This window comes from Papio anubis, chromosome 20, assembly GCF_008728515.1.
Source record: "Papio anubis isolate 15944 chromosome 20, Panubis1.0, whole genome shotgun sequence".
NCBI lineage: Eukaryota > Metazoa > Chordata > Mammalia > Primates > Cercopithecidae > Papio > Papio anubis.
In genome coordinates this window covers 1,549,937-1,576,737 of record NC_044995.1, presented here as the reverse complement: position 1 = coordinate 1,576,737, position 26,801 = coordinate 1,549,937, and the positions used below count along the sequence as shown (strand labels likewise).

General features: G+C 55.5%; 1 protein-coding gene across 3 annotated transcripts; it reads left to right on the top strand.

The window, feature by feature from the left end:
• The first annotated feature begins 2,049 nt into the window (after positions 1-2,049).
• Positions 2,050-26,801, top strand: NPAS1 (neuronal PAS domain protein 1). Of its 3 annotated transcripts, XM_003915777.3 has the most exons (12): positions 2,050-2,192; positions 3,228-3,391; positions 3,845-4,080; positions 13,946-14,019; positions 14,311-14,400; positions 17,282-17,447; positions 20,028-20,143; positions 20,387-20,544; positions 21,398-21,504; positions 21,936-22,083; positions 24,029-24,123; positions 26,232-26,801. In XM_003915777.3, the coding sequence occupies exons 2-12, from the start codon at positions 3,270-3,272 to the stop codon at positions 26,690-26,692; spliced, it is 1,773 nt and encodes a 590-aa protein (XP_003915826.1). In that variant the 5' UTR covers positions 2,050-2,192; positions 3,228-3,269; the 3' UTR covers positions 26,693-26,801. The 3 variants fall into 3 exon arrangements, with proteins under 3 accessions (XP_003915826.1, XP_021786925.1, XP_021786926.1); XM_021931233.2 differs by lacking the exons at positions 2,050-2,192; positions 3,228-3,391; positions 3,845-4,080 and having other exon boundaries at positions 13,428-14,019; positions 21,983-22,083; XM_021931234.2 differs by lacking the exons at positions 2,050-2,192; positions 3,228-3,391; positions 3,845-4,080; positions 26,232-26,801 and having other exon boundaries at positions 13,428-14,019; positions 21,983-22,083; positions 24,029-24,128.

Sequence of the window (26,801 nt, the reverse complement as noted above, 5' to 3'; positions counted from 1 at the left end):
GTGTACCTGTAGTCCCAGCCACTTGGGAGGCTAGGTGGGAGAATCTCTTGAGCCTGGGAGTTCAAGGCTGTAGTGAGCAGTGATTGTGCAGCCTGGGTGACAGAGTGAGAAGACTGTGTCTCAAAAATAATTAATTAATTAATGGCACGAGTGCACCTCTCATGGCTGGCATAGCACCCACCCAGGCTGCACAGCCAGGAAGTGCTATCAGGAGATAGGAGCCCATGATCTGAGCTTGAATCCTTGCCCTGAAACCCTAGCAAGTCTCTCTGGGGACACATAGGGAACTATTGTCTGAGAGGCCACTATCACCAGGCTATATCACTTCCCCATGCCTCAGTTTCCCTAGTTGTAAAATGGGTCTAGTAACAGAGCCCATCTCAGAATCTTGCTATAAAATAAAGTATTAGGCTGGGCGCGGTGGCTCACACCTGTAATCCCAGCACTTAGGAGACCAGGAGATCAAGACCATCCTGGCTATCACGATGAAACCCCGTCTCTACTAAAAAACACAAAAAAAATTAGCCGGGTATGGTGGCGGGCGCCTGTAGTCCCAGCTACTTGGGAGGCTGAGGCAGGAGAATGGCGTGAACCCAGGAGGCGGAGCTTGCAGTGAGCCGAGATCGCCACTGCACTCCAGCCTGGGTGACACAGTGAGACTGTCTCAAATAAATAAATAAATAAATAAATTAAATAAATAAATAAATAAAGTATTAGCAGAAAATAAGCACTCCCTAAGTGTTAACTATGAGGATCATGAATGAGTTTGTGTGTTCTTGCGAGCAAGTGCACAGGAGTGTTTGTGTGTGCCTCAGTTTCCCCATCTGCCCAACCAAAGGCCAGCATGTGCTCCCTGCAAGCCCCTGACTGTGTGCCTCTTCTAAGATCCCCTGCTCCATTTTCTTTTTCTTTTCTTCTTTTTTTTTTTTTTTTTTTTGAGACGGACTCTTTCTGTCGCCCAGGTTGGAGTACAGTGGCGGGATCTCAGCTCACTGCAACCTCCGCCTCCCTGGTTCAAGCGATTTTCCTGCTTCAGCCTCCCGAGTAGCTGGGACTACAGGTGCCCACCACAACACCCGCCTATTTTTTGTATTTTTAGCAGAGACGGAGTTTCACCGTGTTGGACAGGCTGGTCTTGAACTCCTGACCTCAGGTGATCCACCCGCCTTGGCCTCCCAAGGTGCTGGGATTACAGGTGTAAACCACCGCGCCCGGCCCCCAGCTCCATTTTCATTCCCCATGTTGAGGTCAATGTGGAGGCTTTTAGGTGCCTGGAGACCCCCATGCCAGGCAGCATCCTGAGAACGGGAAGTGGAGGCTGCATGTAGGGAACGAGCTAGGAGAACTGTAGGACCTCCCAGCAGACTGAAGAAGGCCTGGCTTGGACACCTGGGTCCCTGTCTTCTGTGTGAGGTGCTACAACCCCTCAGTTCCCATTTATGATCTAATGGGGAGCTTGGATGTCAGGGTTCCCGTCCCTGCGGCGGGGGATGGAGATAAGACGCCAGGATCCTGGTCTCTGGAGCTCCTTAGAGGGCTGGATCCTGGTCCCTGACGAGGGAGGAGTATGTCCCCCTTGTAGGGCGGGTTGGGTTTGGATGCGAGGTCCCAGCCCTGTGGGGGGAGAGTGTGCTGACACCCAGGGTTCTCTCGCGGAAAGGGAGGGTCTCGAATTTGCACCCCTGGAGGGAGCACTGATGTCTGAGTCTCCACTCGTACAGGGGGCTCGGGTGCAGGGTACCCGTCTTGTCCCGAGGGGCTTCTGGGGCACTAGCTGCCTCCTGAAGGGGTGTAGAGACAGTGCCCGGACTCCGGTGTTCCCCTCTTGGGGTGGGGAAGCTCCGATCCGAGGTTCTCATTCTGACCCCCGACGTCACCGTGGGGCGAGGGAACTCCGACCCCAGGATAGCTGGGCCCCCTACCAGGGAAAAGCGAGCGGGGCGGGTCCGGGGGCGGAGACGCGGCGGGCGGGGCTCCGGCAGACCCCGCCCCCGCCCGCCAGCGCTGGCCGCGCGTCTCCAAGTCTGCGAGGCCGAGGTGGGCGCCGAGAGCCAGGCGCCACAGCCCGCGCGTCTCGCTGCGCCCTGCGCGCCCCGGGGTCTATGGAGCGGCCCCTCCACGCCGCCCGGCCGGCCCCACGCCGCGCCCGGAGCTTGCTCTGCGGCCAAGTAACCGGACTGGCGGTCCTGCGGGTAGGGGAAGCTTGCAGGCTGGCAGGAGGGGGACTTCTGGGTCCCGGAGGAATGGGGAGCTGGAACTCCAGTGTCCTGGGGGCTACGGGGTCGGGACGAGGGTATCCCGAGGCTGGGGGAAGGGGCGCACGGGTGTTTGGGTCCTGGAGAAATCTGGGGCTGGGAGACCTGGACGCGGGGGTCTGGGGCATCTGGACACCTGGCTGGGAGGTTTGGGGGCGGCCTGGTACCTGCATTTAGGGGGTGTTCTGAGCGCCTGGTCCTGGAGGAATGAAGACCTAACTGCAAACGTTCCTGGTTCTAGGGCATCAGGAGACCAGGACACCTGGTCCCCGCGTGTCGGGTCAATCCTGGGGGCGTCCTGGGGCAGAAGCTGTGGCGGCTGCGTCTGGGGCTGGGGCTGGGGCTGGCGCGCCGGGGTCTTCAGGGAGGAAGTTGTGGTCGTGGGGCTGTGGCGGTCCGGACACCTGGCGCCACCCCGAGAGGCTGGGGGTGATCCCTGGGCAGGACACAGGATGGGGGTCCCTGCCCTCTGCCCCCTGCCTCCTTAGCCCAGCCAGGGAAACAGACTGCAGATTCGCGGAGTCAAGACTCCGGTGATGGGCTTGGGGGGCGGGTCCCCGGGGCAGAGGGCTCCGGGGGCTGGAGCGGTGCGTACCTGGCCCGGGAGGCGCCCGCCCCCCGCCCGGCTTGGGCATGCTTGGCACGCAGCGCGCGGGCCGGTTCGATCCGTATGCGCGCCGCGTGCGCCCATTGGTATGCGGGAGCCGGCCCGGCGCGGGCGTGAGGCGGGCGCGCTGGCGGGCGGCGCGGGGGAGGCGGCGGCGGGGCACGTCCTCACCCGGAGCGCCAGCCCCGGGCCGGCTAGGGTGGGAGCTGCGGCCTCTGGACCGAGGCCTCCAGGGAGGGGAAACTGAGGCACCATCCAGCCCCCGTCCCCAGCTCCTTGCTGGGACCCTGAGCCCCGCACGGATCTCAGTTTCCCTAGGTCTCCCGAGGGCACTGAGCGCTGCCTCTGACCCCCTCCTGCTGCAGGAGACTCGGGACTCGGAGCCCGCCTGAGCAAGCCCCCCGGAGATGGCGGCCCCCTATCCCGGCAGTGGCGGCGGAAGCGAGGTCAAATGCGTGGGAGGCCGCGGCGCCAGCGTCCCGTGGGACTTTCTACCCGGGCTGATGGTCAAGGCGCCGTCCGGACCATGGTGAGCAAAGCCCCGCCCTCCTGGCCGTGGCCCCGCCCCCGGGGAGGCGTCCCCGGGACCAATTCACACCCGATGTTCTGTCCCCATGCCAAGGGGCAGTTCACACCCAGCTCCCTGCCCCGCCCCTTGGGGCTGGGTCTTACCTTGAGTTAACTACCGTCCTGAGCCCGCTCTCCTGCGTTCAGCTCCTAGTCCCGGTCCTCAGAATTCACGCCCAACATCTTTAATCTCTTGCCCTTCCTCCTCCTTCCCCCAAGAATTGACACTCGAGGTTCTGTCCCTGGGCCGAAGTGTAGAATCCACACTCCGGTCTACTCCCACCTGCAGAGGTGTAGAATCCACTCCCAATGTCCGGTCCCGTTCCCAAGGCCCCGGGAGGCGGGGCTCGCCCCCAGTTCCCACGCCCCTGAGCCCCGGGACCCCGCAGACACCTCCTCCGCGCCGCCCGCCCAGCCTGCAGGCGCAGCGCAAGGAGAAGTCCCGGAACGCGGCGCGCTCGCGGCGCGGGAAAGAGAACCTGGAGTTCTTCGAGCTGGCCAAGCTTCTCCCGCTGCCCGGCGCCATCTCGAGCCAGCTGGACAAGGCTTCCATCGTGCGCCTCAGCGTCACCTACCTCCGCCTGCGCCGGTTCGCCGCGCTGGGGGCGCCGCCCTGGGGGCTGAGAGCCGCGGGGCCGCCAGCTGGCCTCGGTGAGTGCGCATGCGCGGGGCAAGGGTCCCAGGGCCCTGGTGGCCAAGTCACTGCAGCCCGGGTCTGAGCTGCGGATCTGCCCTCTCGCAGATGCTTGTCTCTGGAGTCAGCCAGGACTTTTGCGTGCCCCTATCAGGTGGCTTCTGCTCTTCAAGCCTCAGTTTATTAAACTGTCAAATGGGCGCCAGAGGTTGGGAAGATTTCGTGAATTCTGCCCTAAACAAGATCCTGGCAGTGCTAGGGGTCACTGGTAAATGCTATTCCTGTATTTTATTAGGAGAGAGGAATCATTATTACAACCAAAGAGACTCCCAGCTGCATGAGCGGGACAGAGGAGACCCACCCTGACTTGGGACGCCCATTCGCTAATGGGCGAGAGACCCTGGAGCCAGACCTGAGGGGCCCCAGAGGGGACGCAAGGACTGTACAGTCTGGGCCCCCAGTTGGAGGAGCAAGAGGGAGATAGTATGATGTGGCGGATGAGATGGGGAACTTCGGGAAGATGCCCCATGTTGCTGTCGCCGCGCAGCCACCCCCCAGATTTGCCACCCCGGGCAGGTCGCCTCACTTCTCTGTGCCTTAATGTGAAGTGGGACAAACGGTCCAACCTCCCCCAGGGGGCTGAGCAGAGAATCAACCAGGTCATATTTGCAAAGTCCCTGGAAGTGCCTAGCTCAGAGCAAGCCACCGCTATGCTGCCAATGCTGTTAGCAGCAGTGACCTGCAGGGCTGCTGGAGGGGTTCGGGGCGTGGAGGAGGGGGCGGTGGGGGCTGCCGCTTTTGGAGCATTTCCTGCCTGTCTGGCACTTTTCTGAGCGCTGGGATCCAACAGGAGAAACAAACTAGACAGAAGTCCCTGCCCCGGAGCGGCTGGCATCCTAGTGGCCAAGGCACAATAAAGAAATAGGCAAAGTAGTATAATCTAGAATATGTAAAAATATAAACTCTGTAAGATACAGATAAATATCTAAGTTTATTATTATTACTCAGACTTTATTATTGAGACATAGAAGTGTTGTTATGTTGTTATTATTACTTCTATTTTATGTGTTTGTTACAGCTTTGAGGTTATGAGGATAAGGTGTGAGTGGTGTTTATCTGAAGTCTCAGGGCACCCCAGGCTACCCCTGTCCCCACCCCTCCAGGAGAAGAGGGTGTCCTTAGGGTGGGGTTGGAGGGGCTCCAATTCCCCTCCTGCCCCGTCCCAGGGGAAGAGGGGGGAGAGAAAATAGCATTGATTAAGCTCGCAATAAATCACCATTTAAATTTAAATAATCCGGCTTCCCAGGCGGTAATTAGGCGAATTGACTGGCGCGGAGAGAATGCGGCATTAGCGCCGCTGATTACTGTCATTACCGCGAACAACATGTGCGCCGGCGGGGGATAAACATCTTGTCTATTGTCCCCGAGCTGGAGGGGGGGAAGGCGGGGGCTAAGAGAGCCCCGGCGGCGTCCAGCCCCCCATTACCTGGATGGGCATTCCGGGGCTCAGAGGCATCAGGGGCTGGCTGAGGTCACAGCACTGATGTGGCATAGCATGGACTTAATCGACCCCATTTGGGCCACGGTGCCAAGTGGAAGTAGGGTCAGGACAGTGTGGGGGTGCTTGGTACTGCGTGGACTCCTATAGTCCCAAAATTGGGAAATCGGGGATCAGGGGCATTTCTAGCTCTACAGAGTTCCTAACAAGAGGCCAAGCACCTGCTTCCATAGTTCAGAGGAGGAGCTGAGGACAGCGTTTTAGCTGAAGCCACAGAGCAGAGCAGTCGGTCACACTCTCTGAAGGGGAGGGGACTCCCATGCCCTCCTCAGTAATAAGCCAGGCACCATGGCTCACATCCGTAATCCCAGCACTTTGGGGCGCCAAGGTGGGAGGATCTCTTTAGGCCAGGAGTTCGAGACCAGCCAGGGCAACATAGCAAAACCCTGGGCAATATAACAAAACCCTGTCCCTACAAAAATAAAAATATTGGCCGAGTGAGCGCAGTGGCTCACGCCTGTAATCCCAGCACTTTGGGAGGCCAAGGCGGGCAGATCACGAGGTCAGGAGTTCGAGACCATCCTGGCCAACATGGTAAAACCCCGTCTCTACTAAAATACAAAGAATTAGCTGGGCACGGTGGCATGTGCCTGTAGTCCCCGCTACTCAGTAGGCTGAGGCAGGGGAATTGCTTGAACCCAGGAGGCGAAGATTGCAGTGAGCCGAGATCGCGCCACTGCACTCCAGACTGGTGACAGAGCAAGACTGTCTCAAAAAATATATAAAATATAAATAAATAAATAAATAAATAAATAAATAAATAAATAAAGTCAGGTTTGGTGGCGCCCGCCTGTGGTCCCTGATACTGAAGAGGCTGAGGTGGGAGGATTGCTTGAGCTGAGGAGGTTGAGGCTGCAGTGAGTCGTGATCGGGCCACTGCACTCCAGCCTGGGCAACAGAGCAAGACCCAGTACCTAAAATAATAACAATAATAGTGATCATATAGAATGTATGCATCAAACCCTGTGATAAGCCCTGTATACAAAATAACTCTTTTTCAGAGGGAGGCACTATTATGGTTCCCAAGTTACAGAAGTGTTTGCCCAAGGTCACACAGCTGGGATTCAAACCCAGATGACCTGGCCCCAACCTCTCAACCATCATATATGGTCTGTAGGTCTACAGGAATGGGTTCTAGGTCTCTGCCTCGCTAAGCCTCAGTCCACCATCTGCGAAATGGGACAACAGATGTTTGAGTCTAGCCCTGAGCCTCTGAGTCTGGAGAGGAGACAGCCTAAATCTCACGTCAGCATCCCCCATTCCTTTTTTTTTTTAAACGCAGTTTTGTTCTTGTTGCCCAGGCTGGAGTGCAGTGGTACAACCTCTGCCTCCAGGGTTCAAGCAATTCTCCTGACTCAACCTCCTGAATAGCTAGGATTACAGGTGCCCGCCACCACACCCAGCTAATTTTTTTGTATTTTTAGTAGAGAGGGGGTTTCACCATGTTGGCCAGGCTGGTCTCGAACTCCTAACCTCCTTATCCTCCCAAAGTGCTGGGATTGCAGGCATGAGCCACCGTGCCCGGCTTTTACGGCCTTCTTTCTTCCCATAGCACTTATTGTCATCTGACACTCTGTATTTATCTTGTTATTTTGTGTCATTCACTAACAGCCCCTTGGTTGCTGAGCCTGGAATAGCATCTGGGACACAATGAGGGCTTACTAAATTGTTGAGTGACTGTGGCAGTTGAGGGAAGGAGGGGTGACATCTTTATTTATTTATTTATTTATTTATTTATAGACGGAGTTTCACTCTTGTTGCCCAGGCTGGAGTACAATGGTATGACCTCGGCTCACCGCAACCTCCACCTCCTGGGTTCAAGTGATTCTCCTGCTTCAGCCTCCCTAGTAGCTGCGATTACAGGCATGTGCCACCACGCCCGGCTAGTTTTTTTTTTTTTTTTGAGACGGAGTCTCTGTCAGCCCAGGCTGGGAGTGCAGTGGGCGCCGATCTCGCTCACACTGCAAGTCTGCCTCCGGTTCACGCATTCTGCCTCAGCCTCCCGAGTAGCTGGGGACTACAGGCTCTAACCGCTACCTCGCTAATTTTTTTTGTATTTTTAGTAGAGACGGGGTTTCACCGTGGTCTCGATCTCGTGAGCTTGTGATCCGCCCGCCTCGGCCTCCCAAAGTGCTGGGATTACAGGCGTGAGCCACCGCGCCCGGCCAGTTTTGTATTTTTAGTAGAGTTGGTCTACTACCTGTCCATGTTGGTCAGCCTGGTCTTGAACTCCCGACCTCAGGTGATCCAATCTCTCAGCCTCCTCGGCAAGTTGGGATTACAGGCGGGAGCCACCGCGCCCGGCCCTTTTTTTATTTTTTGAGACAGGGTCTTGCTCTGTCGCCCAGGCTGGAATGCAGTGGTACAATCTTGGTTCACTGCAGCCTCTGCCTGCTGGGCTCAAGAGAGCCTCCCACTTCAGCCTTCCAAGTAGCCAGGACTACAGGCACATGCCACCATGCCTAGCTACTTTTTGCATTTTTTATAGAGATGAGGTCTTACCATGTTGCCCAAGCTGGTCTCACATTCCTGGGATCAAATGATTTGCCAACCTTGGCCTCCCAAAGTGTTGGGATTACAGGTATGAGCCACTGTGCCCAGCCAACGGGTGACTTCTTAGCTCACAGGTCAGGCACAGACTCGCTGAGGAAGTAACTTTTTTTTTTTTTTTTTGAGACAGAGTCTTGCTCTGTCACCCAGGCTGGAGTGCAGTGGTGCGATCTCGGCTCACTGTAACCTCCACTTCCCAGGTTCAAGTGATTCGCCTGCCTCAGTCTCCCAAGTAGCTGGGTTACAAGCACACGCCACCATGCCCAGCTAATTTTTGTATTTTTAGTAGAGACAGGGTTTCACCATGTTGGCCAGACTGGTCTTGAACTCCTGACCTCAGGTGATGCACCCACCTCAGCCTCCCAGAGTGCTGGGATTACAGGTGTAAGCCACTGGGCCCAGCCAAGGAAGTAATCTTTGAGCTGAGGCTCCAAAGAGGTGTGGGAGCGGCTGTGAGAAAAGCTGGAAGAGAGTGGCTCAGCAGAGGGAACAGAAGGGGCAAAGGCCCTGAAGCAGGCAGGGATCAGCTTGCTGGGTGCAGAGCCTCATGCACAGTGGAAGGGGTTTGGCTGTTACCCGCAGTGAGAGGGGAGTCACGGAGGTGGTGAGGGCGGAAGTAGGAGCCCAGTGAGGATGAGGGTGTGGTGGGCAGCTAGACTGGGCTGGGGCCATGGGTGGTGGGACACAGGTGACATGGTCAGGTCCAACCCCTGAGACTTGCTTAAAATGCATGTGGGTGTGAGAGACACAGAGGGCGGCCTCCAAGAAACCACCCGAAAAGGCAGAGGTGCCCTGATGTTATCTGTAGTCATACTGAAAAGAAAAGCACGACTGGCGCAGTGGCTCACACCTGTAATCCCAGCTCTTTGTGAGGCCGAGGTGGATGGATCACCTGAGGTCAGGAGTTCGAGACAAGCCTGACCAATATGGTGAAACCCCGTCTCAACTAAAAATACAAAAATTAGCTATGTGTGGTGGTGTGCGCCTGTAATCCCAGCTACTTGGGAGGCTGAGGCAGGAGAATCGCTGGAACCTGGAGGCAGAGATTTCGGTGAGCTGAGATCGTGCCACTGCACTGCAGCCTGGGTGTCAGAGCTAGACTCCGTCTCAAAAAAAAAAAAGAGAGAATGGTGGTATGACTCCCAGTATTAGGTACCTACTGTATGCACTAGCCTATTCAGCTCTATCACTGTAGACCAATTTTACAGATGAGGCTGAGGAAAGTAAAGGCAGAGGTGACCCGGCACTGCCCCACCCCATGGTGCTCACCCCCATGCAGCCCTCAGGCCTGCAGCACTTTGATGATGGGGCATGTGAAGGACCCCTCTCCCCGACTTCCCTGGGTGATGAAGCCCCAGCCTCTTCTCTCCAGGACCCAGGGTCAACACATCCCCTCAGGGCAGTTGAGAAGGGCAGGTGACAGGGGAGACCTGGGAACCTGGAAGAGGTCTTGGCTTCTGCCGTTTGCCCCTGGATCCCTCCTCTCTCTGCCCCAGGTCCCCCCTCTCTCTGCACCCAGTTTCCCCCCTCTCTGCCCTCGGGTCTCCCCACTCTCTCTGCCCCAGGTCCCCCATCTCTCTGCACCTAGTTTCCCCCCTCTCTGCCCTCGGGTCTCCCCACTCTCTCTGCCCCTGGGTCCCCCTCTCTCTGCCCCTGGTCTCCCGTCTCTCTGCCCCTGTGTCCCCCTCTCTCTGTCCCTGGGCCCCCCTCTGTCTGCCCCTGGTCTCCCGTCTCTCTGCCCCTCATGCTCCCTTTCTGTGCAGGAGATGAGGACACTGAGCAGGCTCTGATAAGAACCACAGCAAGTGTTTGTTAAATGGATGAGCGATGTTTGGGTTCTGGACATGGGAGGGCGGATGTGGAAGTGCTGAAAAGTCTCCTGCTGAATGTGGGGGACAGAGGAGTGGGGACATTTTGAGGGGAGAACAGGGGAGTGGGGACATTTTGAGGGGAGAGGGAAAGGAGGAAACAGTGGGATGCACCGGGGAGTTGGTGGGATCGGGAAGTGGAGGCTGGGGGTAAAAAGACACATCAGTCGGTGATCAGAAGGAGTCTCTGGGGGTCCCTTTCACAGGGCACCGGACCCGTGTATGGGAAAGAGCAGGTCCCCAAGCCCCCCCCAGCACACCCCCCAGTCCCGCCGTGCCCGTTAATGTTGTTAATTGCAGCGGTTCAGTCTGACCCAGGCTGATCCTGGGAGAGGGAAAATGAAGGAATTAGCAAAAATGACAGGGGAAAATTGCGACAATTAGCAGGCAGCATTGTTCCTGCCTGTCACCCGGCTGGTTCCGAGCTGTATCTTGAGGGAGGGGGTCCCCGTCACCCCCCCAGCCCCCCAGTAATTGTTCCTGGAGCTCCAGGCGGAGGTGGAGGCAGGGAGGAACAGCCAGGAGGGTGTGGGGTACTCCCAGGAGGAGGAAGCTCAGCCCAGACACTAGGGGGCTGGGGATGCGGGGGCTGCGCGCCCATGGGGGAGGGGCGGGGTTTTGCCGCCTGGTGTTTTGATGGTCGGATAATAACAATAGTAATCACACTATTAATACCAGTCCCGGCTCTGTGCCGCAGCATCTGCTTCTGCCAGGCCCCAGCCAGGCCCTTTCTGTCTGTTAAGTGGACTGAATGTGTGACCAGCCTGGGAAGTCACCTGCTCCTGGCAAACCCGCTTGACAGAGGAGGACACTGAGGCACAGAGACAGAGAGGCTGGTCCCAGGGCACACAACCAGGGAGGGGAAGTGCTGGGGCCTGACAGGAGACCTGGTCCCTTAGCCCCATAAGAAGCAGGCACTTGGCTGGATGCGGTGGCTCACGCCTGTAATCCCAGCACTTTGGGAGGCCGAGGTGGGCGGATCACGAGGTCAGGAGGTCAAGACCATCCTGGCTAACACGGTGAAACCCCGTCTCTACTGAAAATACAAAAAATTAGCCGGGTGTGGTGGTGGGCGCCTGTAATCCCAGCTACTCGGGAGGCTGAGGCAGGAGAATGGCGTGAACCCGGGAGGCAGAGCTTGCAGTGAGCCAAGATTGCGCCACCGCACTCCAGCCTGAGCGACAGAGTGAGACTCCGTCTCAAAAAAAAAAAAAAAAAGGAGAGAGAATTCTATGTTAACTTATTGAGAAACCACCAAATTGTTTTCCATGGGGGCTGTACAATTTTACATTCCCACCAGCAATGTACAAGGGTTCCAGTTTCACCACATCCTTACCAATACTTACTTTCTGTGTTTTTTTGTTTTGGTTTGGTTTGGTTTGTTTTTTGAGATGGAGTCTCTCTCTGTCGCCCAGGCTGGTGTGCAGTGAAATAATCTCGACTCACCTCCTGGGTTCCAGGGATTCTTCTGCCTCAGCCTCCTGACTAGCTGGGATTACAGGTGCATGCCACCACGCCTTGTGAGATAATTTTGTATTTTTTTTTTTTTTTTTTTTTTTTGAGACGGGTCTGCTCTGTCACCCAGGCTGGAGCGTGGCCGGATCTCAGCTCACAAGCCCGGCCTCCCGGTTCCCCATTCTCCTGCCTCAGCCTCCTGAGTAGCTGGGACTACAGGCTCTCGCCACTCTCACCGCTAGTTTTTTGTATTTTTAGTAGAGATGGGGGTTTCACCGGTTAGCCAGATGGTCTCGATCTCCTGACCTTGTGGATCCACCGCCTCGGGCCTCCCAAAGTGCTGGGATTACAGGCTTGAGCCACCGCGCCCGGCCTTTTGTATTTTTAGTAGAGGTAAGGTTTCACCATGTTGGCCAGGCTGGTCTCAAACTCTTGACCTTGTGATCTGCCCACCTCGGCCTCCCAAAGTGCTGGGATTACAGGCGTGAGCCACTGCGCCTGATCACTATTTTGTTGATGCTAGCCATCCTAGCGGGTGTGGAGTGGTGTCTCATTGTGGTTTTGATTTTCATTTTCATAATGACTAATGTTGAGTATCTTTTCATGTGCTTATTGGCCATTTGTATATCATCTTTGGAGAAATATCTATTCAAGTCCTTTGCCCATTTTTAAAAATATATTTTTTGTAGAGATGAGGTCTCACTGTGTTGCCCAGGCTGGTCTCGATCTCTTGGGCTCAAGCAATCCTCCCACTTCAGCCTCCCAAAATGCTGAGATCACAGGTATGAGCCACTATGCCTGGCCCTTTGCCTTTTTTTTTTTTTTCCAAGACGGAGTCTCACTCTGTCACCCAGGCTGCAGTGCAATGGCCCTAACTCAGCTCATTGCAACCTCCGCCTCCTGGGTTCAAGTGATTTATCCTGCCTCGGCCTCCCGAGTAGGTGGGATTACAGGCACCCGCCATCATGCCCGGCTAATCTTTGTAGCAAATTTTTGGGCTTTCATCATTGCGGTTTCGTAGAGAAATTTTGGGGTTTCATCATATTGGCCAGGCTGCTCTCGAACTCCTGACCTCAGGGGATCCACCCACTTCAGCCTCCCAGAGTGTCGGGATTACAGGCATGAGCCACCGCACCGGGCCCCTTAGCCCATTTTTGAATTGTCTTTTTGTTGTTGAGTTGTAAAGTCTCTATCTCCTTCTATTCCTTTATAGCCCTCTGTCTCTGTCTCTCAGTCTCCTCTCTGCCTCCTTCTCATCCTTCAGGTCTGAGCTCAAATGTTCCCTCCTTCAACAGCCCTTACCCCATTACTGTCCATTTTGTACCACCTATTTCATTCTCCATAACACTGGCCACAAAAGGTAATTCTGTATTTGTTAGTTTCTTTCTTTTTGTCTTTTTTTTTTTTTAAGAGATGGAGTTTCACTTTGTTGCCCAGGTTGCAGTGCAGTGGCATGATCTCGACTCACTGCAACCTCCGCCTCCCAGGTTCAAGCGATCCTCCCACCTAGGCTCCTGAGTAGCTGGAATTACAGGCCCACGCCATGACATCCAGCTAATTTTTTTGTGTTTTTAGTAGGGACAGGTTTCACCATGTTGGCCAGGCTGGTCTCAAACTCCTGACCTCAAGTGATCTGTCTGCCTCGGCCTCCCAAAGTGCTTGCATTACAGGCATGAGCCACCTCGCCCAGGCTGTTAGTTTCTTTTCTTTCTTTTTTTTGAGACGGAGTCTAGCACTGTCGTCCAGGCTGGAGTGCAGTGGCGTGATCTCGGCTCAATGCAACCTCTGCCTCCCAGGTTCAAGCAATTCTCCTGCCTCAACCTCCCAAGTAGCTGAGACTACAGGCGCCCGCCTCCACACCCGGATAATTTTTTTTTATTTTTAGTAGAAACGGGGTTTCACCATATTGGCCAGGCTGGTCTCAAACCCCTGACCTTGTGATCCACCCGCCTTGGCCTCCCAAAGTGCTGGAATTACAGGTGTGAGCCACCTCACCCAGTCTGTTGGTTTCTTATTTATTGATTTTTATGGGATCCCTAAGCAGAGATGTTAGTTTCTTGCTTGCTGTTCAACTGTCCCTGGTCTGAGAGCCCAGTAGGAGTGCGGGGGTTGCTGGGCTGTCCTGGTCGCCATTGCACGCCCAGCAATGCCTAGTGCAGGACCATAGGGAGAGTAGATATTCAGGGAGTTTTTGTGAATGAATGGGTGGACGAATGAATGAGTCCCTCTGTGCACCCCCTGGCCCGTCTGTCTCTTTGAGTCAGTCTGTCACCCACTGTCGCACCCACCTGTGTCCCACGCCCCAGGTCTCTCCCTCATGGGTGCCCCGATACCCCAAGATGTCTACAGGCCTTAGGGGAAGAGAGGGAGGTTTGTAGACTGGCTCCCGGGGGACCTGCCCTGGGCAGGGTCAGCCAGACTAACAGGCTTCATCCTTCCATCTGCCCCCAGCCCCAGGCCGCCGCGGCCCCGCAGCGCTGGTCTCCGAAGTCTTCGAGCAGCACCTGGGAGGTCACATCTTGCAGGTGAGTGAGGCCCCTTCCCTCCCTGCTGCTCCTTGCCGCCACCTAGCGGCCGCCTCTGGAGAACAGCAGCCTCTTCAGCATCCATCCATGGTGGGGGGAACCTGGACTGGGAAGCCGAATGCTCAAGATCCCCCCCATTCCCTGCGCCTTCCGAGGACCACTGAAGCCCCCTCCCCACCAGAACAGTCCACCTCAGGCGGAGACCCAGGTTTCAGAACTTCTTACCACTTGGTGGCTGGACAGAGGGACAACAGGTCCACCCTTCCCCCTGCCTGTCTCTCCCGGCTCTAGTCCCTGGATGGCTTTGTGTTCGCCTTGAACCAGGAAGGAAAATTCCTCTACATCTCAGAGACAGTCTCCATCTATCTGGGTCTCTCACAGGTAAGGGACCCCCAGTGGGCCTGGATTGGCTCAGCCACCATCTCCCTTGCCAGGCCCATGCATGCCCTTCCTCTCTCCCGGCCTCACCACTGCAGCAAGAAAAATGGACTGGATCTCTGTGGTCCCCAAAGTGTGTTCCTTGGCAACCCACATGGCACCCAACACGGTTCATCCTCAAAGGCAGAGAACGGCCCGTTTTTGTTTTTATTTTTTTATTTTTTTTATTTTTTTGAGATGGAGTTTTGCTCTTGTTGCCCAGGCTGGAGTGCAGTGGCGCGATCTCGGCTCAGTACAACCTCCACCTCCCAGGTTCAAACAATTCTCCTGCCTCAGCCTCCCGAGTAGCTGGGACTATAGGCACATGCCACCACACCTGGCTAACTTTTTGTAATTTTAGTAGAGACGGGGTTTTACCATGTTAGCCAGGATAGTCTAGATCTCCTGATCTCGTGATCCACCCGCCTCGGCCTCCCAAAGTGCTAGTGTGCCCGGCTCAGGAGGGCTGTTAAAGTAACAGGTAGATCTGAGGAAGGCAGGTTCGCCGAAAGATCAGTTTGCCAATTACTGGCGGGCCAGATGCACCATATTTGCCAACACTTGTTTCCTCTTAACAATTTTAAAGGTTTACAGGCCCGGCACACCGGCTCACGCCTGTAATCCCAACACTTTGGGAGGCTGAGGCAGGAGGATCACTTGAGGCCAGGAATTCAAAACCAGCCTGGGCAACACAGTGAGACATCCCACCACTACCACCCCCTCCATCTCTACAAAAAAACTTAGAAATTAGGCAGGCATGGTGGCACACTGTTGTCCTAGCTACTCAGGAGGTTAAGATGGGAGGATTGCTTGAGCCCACGGGGTCAAGGCTGCAGTGAGCCATGATGGAGCCACTATACTCCAACCTGGACAATAAAGTGAGGCTCTGCCTTTAAAAAAGAAAAAGAAAAAGAAAAGAAAAAGGTTTAGAGTAATTAGTATTGGAAGGGATTGAGGTATTGAGGTTTACCAGCTTTGGAAGGTTTTTGTGGTGTTCTGGTTGATCGGCTTGCATTTCTGTCTTTATCTCAAGCTCTTGTTTTCACCCCAGCTCCTGCAGTTGGAGGCTAATGAGTAAGTAAAAGAAGGGCAGATAGCCAGGCATGGTGGCTCACGCCCATAATCCCAGCACTTTGGGAGGCCGAGGCGGGTGAATCACCTGAGGTTGGGAGTTCAAGACCAGCCTGACCAACATGGAGAAACCCCATCTCTCTACTAAAAATAAATAAATACAAAATTAGCCAGGTGTGGTGGTGGACACCTGTAACCCCAGCTACTTGGGAGGCTGAGGCAGGATAATCACTTGAACCCGGGAAGTAAAGGTTGCAGTGAGCCGAGATCGTGCCATTGCACTCCAGCCTGGACAACAAGAGCGAAACTCCATCTCAAAAAAAAAAAAAAAAAAGGGGGGGGGGGGGGGGGGGGGGAAGGGCAGGAAGACCTACTGAAAGCTCCATCCTTGGAGCACTGGCATCTCACAGCACCTTAAGCTTTGCTGGTCCCTCCAATACAAATTGCTATCAACTTTGATCATTTTTACAAATCTTTTTTGCAAATAGGAAATTTGGGAAATTCAGTGCATTGGCAACTTGTGAGCGGCCTTTCAGTGAGATTTCCGGAGGAAGAAAACACCAAAAGGAGGGGAATTTGGACAAGAGGACGGGAGGGAGGAAGAGTGGAGGAAAGGCTTGGCCAGGTGTGGTGGGTCACGCCTGTAATCCCAGCACTTTGGGAGGCAAAGGTGGGCAGATCACCTGAGGTCAGGAGTTTGAGACCAGCCTGGGCAACATGGTGAAACCCGGTCTCTACTAAATATACAAAATTAGCTGGGTGCAATGGCAGATGCCTATAGTCCCAGCTACTCTGGAGGCTGAGGCAGGAGAATCATTTGAACCCAGGAGGCAGAGGTTGCAGTGAGCCAAGATTGCCCCATTGCATTCCAGCCTGGGCAACGAGAGCAAAACTCTGTCTCAAAAACAAAGCAAAACAAAAAGGCCGGGCACGGTGGTTCACGCCCATAATCCCAGCACTTTGGGAAGCCGAGGCAACAAGCACTCCAGCCTGGGCAACAAGAGCGAAACTCCATCAAAAAAAAAAAGCAGAAGTAGAAGTAAAGGCTTGAAGCTGTTGGAGCAGGTGTGGGGGAGGATTTAATGAGGGGGAGGAGCCCAGAGGGATAAGAGACTGAGGGAAGCATGTGATCCCCAAGCTGAGGGGCAATAGGAGTCATGGCAGCCATGGTGGTCAGGTAAGTAACTTGCAGAGGCATCTTTGAACTGTAGGTCAGAAGACCAGTGAGGACACAAGGGCAGAAACACAGTGGGGAGAAGATGGGGGCCTGGATCAAGGGAGGCAGGGAGAGAAGGGGACTGCTGGGAGAGAGATTTATGAGGTAGAATTGAATGTAAAAGTGTTTGATTGAAAAGCTCTAACTCTTTAAGAGCTTAAAAACCACTCCCCTGTTTGTATCTTGAATCTCATATCTGCTGGGATACCTAGTGATTCATGCCAGGGCACAGTTGTTTGCTGTATGGGGGTGGCAGTGAGTAAGCAGGAGTTGGGTAAACGGAGGCTCTGACACCTCCCACCCATGCCCCACTCCCACACACAGCCCCTTAATAGAGTGGGCGGGGAAAAATCCTTACTAATCACCAGATATGAAGCGAGAAGAGTCTAAGTTGGTATCTTCCGTTTGAAAGGTAATTTTTTTTTTTTTCTTAAAAAAATGCACTGGCATGAAGCGCACCTGGATGCAGGCAAATGAGGCGAGGCTGAGCCCAGCGGGCGGGCGAGTTACTGCGCGCGCACCTCACCCGCCCCCTGCATTCACCTCCTTCGCCGGCAGGTGGAGATGACGGGCAGCAGCGTCTTCGACTACATTCACCCTGGGGACCACTCGGAGGTGCTGGAGCAACTGGGGCTGCGGACCCCGACCCCAGGCCCCCCAACCCCGCCCTCCGTCTCCTCCTCTTCCTCCTCTTCCTCTTCGCTTGCGGATACCCCGGAGATCGGTAATTCTAAGGGCTCCCAAATAATGAAGTCTGAGGGTAGATCGGGGGACGCCCGCTGTACTGTATCCAGCCATGCCGCGTTTATACAAAAAGCACTGAAGTTAGAACTGTGTAGAACTAATCTTTGCAAAAGGAATCGGAGTATAAATTGAGGCGGTGAGACTTGGCTCCTTAAGCTTGCCAAGCTCACAAAGATTTGAGCTACAGAAAGACCCCCCTGGCTGCTGAAAGGAGTTGGGAGAGGCTTAGGTAAATAACAAGGCAGGCTTATAGGGAATGTACACTGGGCTGTGCCTTTAAATACATAATCACATTACATAACTACATTAGGGCCAGGTGCGGCGGCTTGCGCTTGTAACCCCAGCACTTAGGGAGGCCCAGCAGGGCGGATCACTTGAGCTCAGTTGGAGACCAGCCTGGGCAACTTAGTGAAACCCTATCTCTACAAAAATTACGAAAAAGGCCAGGCGTGCTGGCGCACACCTGTGACCCCAGCACTTTGGGAGGCCGAGGCGGGTGGATCCCCTAAAGTCAGGAGTTCGAGACCAGCCTGGCCTGCATAGTGAAACCCCATCTCTACTAAAAAAAAAAAAAAAAAAAATTAGCTGGGTATGGTGGCACGTGTCTGTAGTCCCAGCTACTCGGGAGGCTGAGGCAGGAGAGTCACTTGAACTCAGGAGGTGGAGGTTGCAGAGAGCAGAGATTGTGGCACTGCACTCTAGCCTGGGCAAGTCCAAGACTCTGTCTCCAAAAAAACAACAAAAAGAAAAAGAAAAAAAAAAACAGCTGGGCATGATGACATATGCCAGTGGTCCCAGCTACTTGGGAGGTGACAGGATGGCTTGAGCCTTGGGGACAGAGGTTGCAGTGAGGAGATCACATCACTGACGCCAGCCTGGGTGACAGAATCAGTGTCTCAAAAAAAAAAAAAAAAAAAACGCTGGGTGCGGTGGCTCACACCTGTAATCCCAGTACTTTGGGAGGCTGAGGCGGGCGGATCACCTGAGGTCGGGAGTTTGAGATCAGCCTGGCCAGCACGGTGAAACACCGTCTCTACTAAAAATACAAAAATTAGCTGGGCATGGTGGCGGGCGCCTGTAATTCCAACTACTCAGGAAGCTGAGGCAGGAGAATCGCTTGAACCCAGGAGGCAGAAGTTGCAGTAAGCCGAGATCACGCCACTGCACTCCCAGCAAGACTCCGTCTCAAAAAAAAAAAAAAAAAAAATGGCATTAAATCTTAAGCACAGCCCCACGATGCAGGAACTGTTATCTCCATTTTACAGCAGAAAACTGAGGCACAGCGCAGAGAGGTTAAGTTAATTGCCCCAGGTCACACAGCTATAAGTGATTGAGTTGGATTCCAGCCCAGGTCTGTCTGCTCCGGGGTCAGCAAGCCTAACCCTTCTCTCCAGTGGAAATTTCCACTCCCACTGTGTATGGGAGGGAGGGTGCTGCAGATTACCCTGCCGGCTCTTTTTAGCTCTGAGATGTTGGGGGCCTATGAGGCTAACTATCCTGTAAATAGGATTTTCCAATCTTGGGTTTGCTTAACACCAAAAACATCTGAGACATCAGCTGTGCTTGCAAGCGTGGGGCGATGTCTGCGACACGTGCAGGCTGTTGGGGAGCGGGGCTGTGTTCGTACCTGAGTTTGAGGCACAGGGTCATCTGTGTGTGAGTATATTTTTAGGACTGTTTTGTGGGGGTTACAGAAGGATCTGCATTTGTGAGTCTTATTTGTTGCTATTCCCCAATCCCCTGTTCTGGGCCAGCCCCTGTCCTGGTGACACAGTAGTGACCATGACAGCTCCAGCCCCCCCCCCACCTGGGACTCCCAGTCCTGTGAGGGGAGACCGACCTGTCCTCAGACAGTGACAACCCAGATGGGGCAGGGCTGGGATAGGGGAACCCAGAGGGGATGGCTGACCCAGCCTGGGGGTCACGGAGGGCTTCTTGAAGGAGAAGTCTCTGCTGAGGCCTGGAGGATGGGGCTTGAGAGGTGGGTTTTCTTCTAGAGGCCCTAGGGAGCTATGGCAGGTTCAGAGCAAGGGAGGGTCAGGGCAGGTTTGAGCATTAGAAAGACGTGGATGGGGCCAGGCGCGGTGGCTCACGCCTGTAATCCCAGCACTTTGGGAGTCTGAGGCAGGCAGATCACGAGGTCAAGAGATCGAGACCATCCTGGCCAACATGCCAAAACCCCATCTCTATTAAAAATACAAAAACTAGCTGGGTGTGATGGCACACACCTGTAATCCCAACTACTCGGGAGGCTGAGGCAGGAGAATTGCTTGAACTGAGGAGACGGAAGTTGCAGTGAGCTGAGATCGTGTCACTGTACTCTAGCCTGGCGACAGAGTGATACTCAGTCTCAAAAAAAAAAAAAAGATGTGGATGGCTGCCACATAGGGGAGCCCATATACTGTCCCCATGAGCTTGCAAAGTCATCAGGCATGCTTCTGAGTGCGGCTGTGGTCTGGTGGGCATCTTGTGTCTATGTCCGGCTGGCTCTGCAAGGGTCAGGGTGGCCTGTGCGTTTCCTCTTCAGGACCCCATAACCTTCCTTTGCTCTCTGTCCCAGAGGCCAGCCTCACCAAGGTGCCCCCCTCCTCCCTGGCCCAGGAGCGCTCCTTCTTCGTCCGCATGAAATCCACGCTCACCAAAAGGGGGCTGCACGTCAAGGCCTCGGGGTACAAGGTGGGTGTGAGCAGTCAGGCTCCTGTATTCCAGCCAGCCATGTCCCCTGACTGAGGGTGACCGAGGGAACCAGGCTGTTGGCTTCACTGGCTGCAGGTGGCTTAGGGAACTGGGTCTGGGAATGGGGTTGGGGGGGTCACACAGTGCCCAGCACTGTGGGGGACAGCGGGAACCCAGCCCAGTGATGGTCTTCTTGCCGCCACCGGCCCGCCTTGCCCCTCCAACCATGCCCACCACCAGCAGGTCATCCACGTGACTGGACGCCTTCGGGCCCACGCCCTGGGCCTTGTGGCCCTCGGGCACACGTTGCCCCCAGCCCCCCTGGCTGAGCTGCCACTCCACGGACACATGATCGTCTTCCGTCTCAGCCTGGGTCTCACCATCCTTGCCTGTGAGAGCAGGTACCGGGGTTGGGGGCTGTGGCGGGTGGATCGGGGTCACAATGGAGATCTGGGGGTACATGGGAAGTCGGAGGGAGTGCCGGGTCTGCAGGGTACGGCACTGGGGAACCATGGGAGGCGGGACAGCAGTGGAGGGACAGGGTGATAGGGAGAAGGGAGGGAAGGCAGGGGACCAGGGCGGAGGCCTGGCCCAGGGGTGCCTTCGGGGATGGAAAAGGGGCTGTGTCTTGGGTCCAGACCCTCCTTCTGGGGCTGCAGAGCTTGGCCCATCTCAGCCCATTTCTCTGGCCTCTCATCTCCCATCCATTTCCTCTCCTGCACTTCACAGTGGAGACAAATGAAGTGCTGAAATAGCCCCATGCTCTGAGGCCTCCAGGGTGCCTAGGGCCTTGCCACTGCGAGCCTGAATGCTCGCAGCTACCCCGGGAGAGACACTGTTTTGTAGTTTTGAGACAGAGTCTCACTCTGTCACACAGGCTGGAGTGCAGTGACATGATCTCAGCTCACTGCAACCTCCACCTCCCAGGTTCAAGTGATTCTCCTGCCTCAGCCTCTCAAGTAGCTGGGATTATAGGCGTGCACCACCACAACCAGCTAATTTTTGTATTTTTAGTAGAGACAGCGTTTTACCATCTTAGGCAGGCTGGTCTCGAACTCCTGAGCTCAAGTGATCCGCATGCCTCAGCCTCCCAAAGTGCTGGGATTACAGGTGTGAGCCACCACGCCCTGCCAACACTGTTATTGCACCCATTTTACAGCAAGGGTTTGAACCCCAGGTGACTCTGGCGCCAACTCTGCCTCTCCCCCGACCCCGTGGTCTTGGACTCCTCCCCTCTTCTCTGTCACCCCCCAGAGTCAGCGACCACATGGACCTGGGGCCCTCAGAGCTGGTGGGCCGCAGCTGCTACCAGTTCGTCCACGGACAGGACGCCACCAGGATCCGCCAGAGCCATGTGGACTGTGAGACCCACCTCCACCCACCACGCCTGCCTACCACCCCCCAGACCCGAGTACCCCACTCCCTTGTCCCTGGAAGTCCTTCTTCAGGGCTGCCCACAGTGCCTCCTGCTGTACCTACAGCTCCAGGGACTGCATTTAGCAATGGAAGAGCAGCAAGGAGACTGAGCGATGCCTCAGGATGTTGGGGGGGTGTCAGGGGGGCTGTGGGGTCTCCAAAACACCCAAGACGCCTCACTGCTGGGCTACCTCTCAGTCTCTCTGACTCTGCCTCTCTCTCTGTGCTTTCACCTTTATCTCTTCTTCCCACTGTCTCCCTGCCCACTGCCCTGCTCTCTCTCACTCCGCCTGTCTCCTCCTATCCACCTGTCTCTGTCTCGTCCCTGTCCCCACCCCACCCCTTCCCGTCTCTCCCACCCCTGGGCTGGGCCCAGTGCTGGACAAGGGTCAGGTGATGACCGGTTACTACCGTTGGCTGCAGCGCGCCGGGGGCTTCGTGTGGCTGCAATCCGTGGCCACAGTGGCCGGGAGCGGGAAGAGCCCCGGGGAGCACCATGTGCTTTGGGTCAGCCACGTGCTCAGGTGAGGGCTGTGCCCACCCCTCCTACAGGGGACTCGGGGCCCTGCTGTCTCTCCCCACCTCCGGTGAGGGCTTCTAGAATGGGACAAGCCCTCTGCAGATAGGAAGGGGAAGGAGGGGGAAGATGGTGAGAGCAGAGGCCCAGAGTGGAACGGTCTTGCTGGCAGGAGACAGAGGAGTCACCAGGGGGAGGGGGACAGTATCTTTGAGGAAGGCAGGGGCAGGCTCACAGCCTCCTTAGGCTCAGGTGAAGGGTCTGAACTCTTGACTCTGGGGCACTGGGGAGCCATGGCAGGCTCTTACCAGGGGAGGCCCACAAAGCAGAGCAACTAATGGAAAGAAGCAGCAAGGGGTGTTCCAAGCAGAGAAAGGGTTCCAAGCAACAGCCTGACCCTAAAGGTAATGCTTGGGGTGGGAGTAGAAAGCAGTGAGAAACCAGCCTGAAGATGATGGCCTGGCCTTTTGGTGCAGGGGCACTGGGGAGCCATAGAAAGCTTTAGAGCTGGAGAGGATCATTGTCAAATCTGCTTTTTAGAAAGACTGCTCTAGACCGGATATGGTGGCTCGTGCCTGTAATCCCAACAATTTGGGAGGCTGAGGCAGGTAGTTTACCTGAGCCCAGCAGTTGAAGACCAGCCTGGGCAACAAAGTGAGGTCCCATCTCTATAAAAAAAATTTTTTTTTTAAATTGGCCAGTTACAGTGGCATGCACCTGTGGTCCCAGCTACTCCAGAGGCTGAGGTGGGAGGATCACCTGAGCCCAGGAGGTCAAGGCTGCAGTGAGCTGTGACCGTGCCACTGCACGCCAGCCTGGGCAACAGAGTGAGACCCTGTCTCAAAAAAAAAAAAAAAAGTCCGGGCGCGGTGGCTCAAGCCTGTAATCCCAGCACTTTGGGAGGCCAAGACGGGCGGATCACGAGGTCGGGAGATCGAGACCATCCTGGCTAACACAGTGAAACCCCGTCTCTACTAAAAAAATACAAAAAACTAGCCAGGCGAGGTGGCGGGCGCCTGTAGTCCCAGCTACTCGGGAGGCTGAGGCAGGAGAATAGCGTGAACCCAGGAGGCAGAGCTTGCAGTGAGCTGAGATCCGGCCACTGCACTCCAGCCTGGGCAACAGAGCGAGACTCCATCTCAAAAAAAAAAAAAAAAGAAAGGAAAAAACACCCTTCTAGGCCAGCTGCAGCGGCTCACGCCTGGAATCCCAGCACTTTGGGAGGCCGAGGCGGGTGGATCACGAGGTCAGGGGTTCAAGACCAGCCTGGCCAAGATGGTGAAAACTTGTCTCCACTAAAAATAAAGAAAATTAGCCAGGCGTGGTGGCACGCGCCTGTAATCCCAGCTACTCGGGAGGCTGAGGCAGGAGAATTACTTGAACCCGGGAGGTGGAAGTTGCAGTGAGCCAAGTTCATGCCACTGCACTCCAGCCTGGGCGACAGAGTGAGACTCCGTCTCAAAATAAATAAATAAATAAATAACCCTTCTAGCTGCCATGAAGGAGGCGCTGAGGGACAAGATGGGCGCTGGAGGACCAGGGCAGAGGCTGAGGCCAGTCCTGGGAAGTACCCGACTCTGTGGGGGAGGAGACCATCTTCTCCCCAGGTCTCTGGCTTTGCTGAGCCCGGATTTGGGCTCCTGAGAAGAACAGCAGGTTTGAAAGGGAGATGCAGACATCAGCTAGGCATGAGGTGCCAGAGGGCACACAGATGGTGACATCCAGTTGGCCACTGGCTATCCAGGTCTGGCCTTAGGAGCGAGGGCCACGCCAGGCTAGGAATCAACCTGGAGTTTAGGGATCTGGTGATGAGCCCTGTAAATGCCTCAGGATGGGGATCCACCTTTCCCCATAGGGGTGTCCACACTTACTGCCACAAGTTGGGTAAAGCAGGAGGGAGTCCTGAGAGGCCAGGGACCCCTGGCTCCTAACCGCATCCATCTTGTCCCCAGCCAAGCCGAGGGTGGCCAAACTCCTTTGGATGCCTTCCAGCTTCCAGCCAGCGTGGCCTGTGAGGAGGCATCCAGCCCGGGGCCAGAGCCCACAGGTGAGCCCCACCTCCCACCTCAGGCCCTGGGAAGCTCCAAGGAACCTTTGGGTCCCGGCTGTCCATTCCAGAAGCCACTAGCCACATGCAGCCACTTATATGCAATTAAAATTAAAATCCAGGCCAGGTACAGTGGCTCACACCTGTAATCCCAGCACTTTGGGAGGCTGAGGCGGGTGGATCACAGGGTCAAGAGATCGAGACCAACATGGTGAAACCCCGTCTCTACTACAAATACAAAAATTAGCTGGGCGTGGTGGTGGGCGCCTGTAGTCCCAGCTACTTGGGAGGCTGAGGCAGGAGCTTGGAATGGCATGAACCTGGGAGGCAGAGGTTACAGTGAGCCAAGACTGCACCACTGTACTCCAGCCTGGCAACAGAGCGAGACTCTGTCTCAAAAAAAAAAAAAAAAAAATTTAAAATCCAGGCCGGGCCTGGTGACTCACGTCTGTAATCCCAGTACTTTGGGAGACCGAGGCAGGCAGATCACGAGGTCAGGAGATGGAGACCATCCTGGCTAATAACGGTGAAACCCCATCTCTACTAAAATACAAAAAATTAGCCGGGCATGGTGCCGTGCTCCTGTAATCCCAGCTACTCGGGAGGCTGAGGCAGGAGAATCGCTTGAACCCAGGAGGCAGAGGTTGCAGTGAGCCGAAATCACGCCACTGCACTCCAGCCTGGGTGACAGAGCAAGACTCCGTCTCAAAAAAAAAAAAAAAAAAAAAATTAAAATCCAAGCCAGGCGTGTTGGCTTATGCCTGTAAACCCAGAACGTTGGGAGGCCGAGGTAAAAGAACTGCTCTAGCCTAAGAGTTCAAGACCAGCGTGGGCAACATAGTGAGACCCCGTCTCAACAAAAAATTTTAAAAATTAGCCAAGCCGGGTGTGGTGGCACGCACCCATAGTCCTAGCTGCTCAGGAGGCTGAGGTGGTAGGATTGCTTGAGCCCGGGAGTTAGAGGTTGCAGTGCACTGTGACGGCTGCACTGCACTCCAGCCTGGGTGATGGGGTGAGACCTTGTCTCAAAAAAATTTATTCACTTTTTTTGGGGAACAGAGTTTCACTCTTGTTGCCCAGGCTGGAGTGCAATAGCACAATCTCAGCTCACTGCAACCTCCACCTCCTGGGTTCAAGGGATTCTCCTGCCTCAGCCTCCCAAGTAGCTGGGCATACAGGCACCCACCACCATGCCCGGCTAATTTAACATTTTTAGTAGAGACAGGGTTTCGCCATGTTGGCCAGGCTGGTCTCGAACTCCTGACCTCAGGTGATTCACCCACCTCAGCCTCCCAAAGTGCTGGGATTATAGGCATGAGCCACCTTGCCTTGCAAAGAAACAAAAACAAAGAAAAAAACACTTTAAATCCATGTCCTCACACACACCTGCCACATTTTGCGTGCACAGTGGCCACATATGTGGCCAGTGGCTGCTTTGTGGGACAGTGCGGATGTAGAACATTTCCATTACCACAGAAAGCTCTATCCTGGAAACTTCCATTGAACAGCACAGGTCTGGGTTTCTTGATTTCTGCTCTACTGACATTTTAGGGCCAGGTGATTCTGTGTTGAGGGGACACTATGGGATGTTTATTTAACAGCATCCTTGGTCTCTACCCTCTAGATGCCATTGGTACCCTCCCCAGAGTTGTGACACCCCAAAATATCTCCAGACATTGCCAGGTCTCTCCTGGGGACAGAACCACTCCCAGCTGGCCGGGCGCAGTGGCTCACGCCTGTAATCCCAGCACTTTGGGAGGCTCAGGCAGGCAGATCACCTGAGGTCGAGTCTGAGACCAGTCTGGCCAACATGGCGACACCCCATCTCTACTTAAAATTAGCTGGGTGTGGTGGCGTGCCCTGTAATCCCAGCTACTCGGGAGGCTGAGGCAGGAGAATAGCTTGAACCCCAGAGGCGGAGGTTGCAGTGAGCCCAGATGGTGCTAGTGCACGCCAGCCTGGGGGACAGAGCAAGACTCCCTCTCAAAAAAAAGAACCACTCCCAGCTGAGAACTACAGGTCTGTCCCGTTGAGCACAGCTCCATTCCAAAGACAGGAAGACTGAGGGCTGGGGACACACACAGGCCCTGACCATCTTCCTCTTCCAGAGCTAGAGCCTCCAACTGAAGGGAAGCAGGCTGCCCCCGCGGAGAACGAGGCCCCCCAGACCCAGGGCAAACGCATCAAAGTGGAGCCCAGCCCGAGGGAAACCAAAGGCTCAGAGGACAGTGGCGACGAGGATCCCTCCGGCCACCCGGCCACCCCGCGGCCCGAGTTCACCTCTGTCATCCGGGCAGGGGTCCTGAAGCAGGATCCGGTGCGGCCATGGGGCCTGGCGCCTCCCGGGGACCCCCCGCCCGCCCTCCTGCACGCGGGCTTCCTGCCGCCGGTAGTGCGAGGCCTGTGCACGCCCGGCACCATCCGCTACGGCCCCGCGGAGCTGGGCCTGGTGTACCCGCACCTGCAGAGGCTGGGTCCGGGCCCCGCGCTCCCTGAGGCCTTTTACCCGCCCCTGGGCCTGCCCTACCCGGGGCCCGCGGGCACCAGGCTGCCGCGGAAGGGGGACTGAGGACTGGCAGAGCCGCCGGCACTGGACCCTGCGACGACTGGGGGCCCCCCGGGACAGCGGGCCCGACTGTGCCCGTAGCCCTGAGAATTAAACGCCAGCTCTCCCTGCA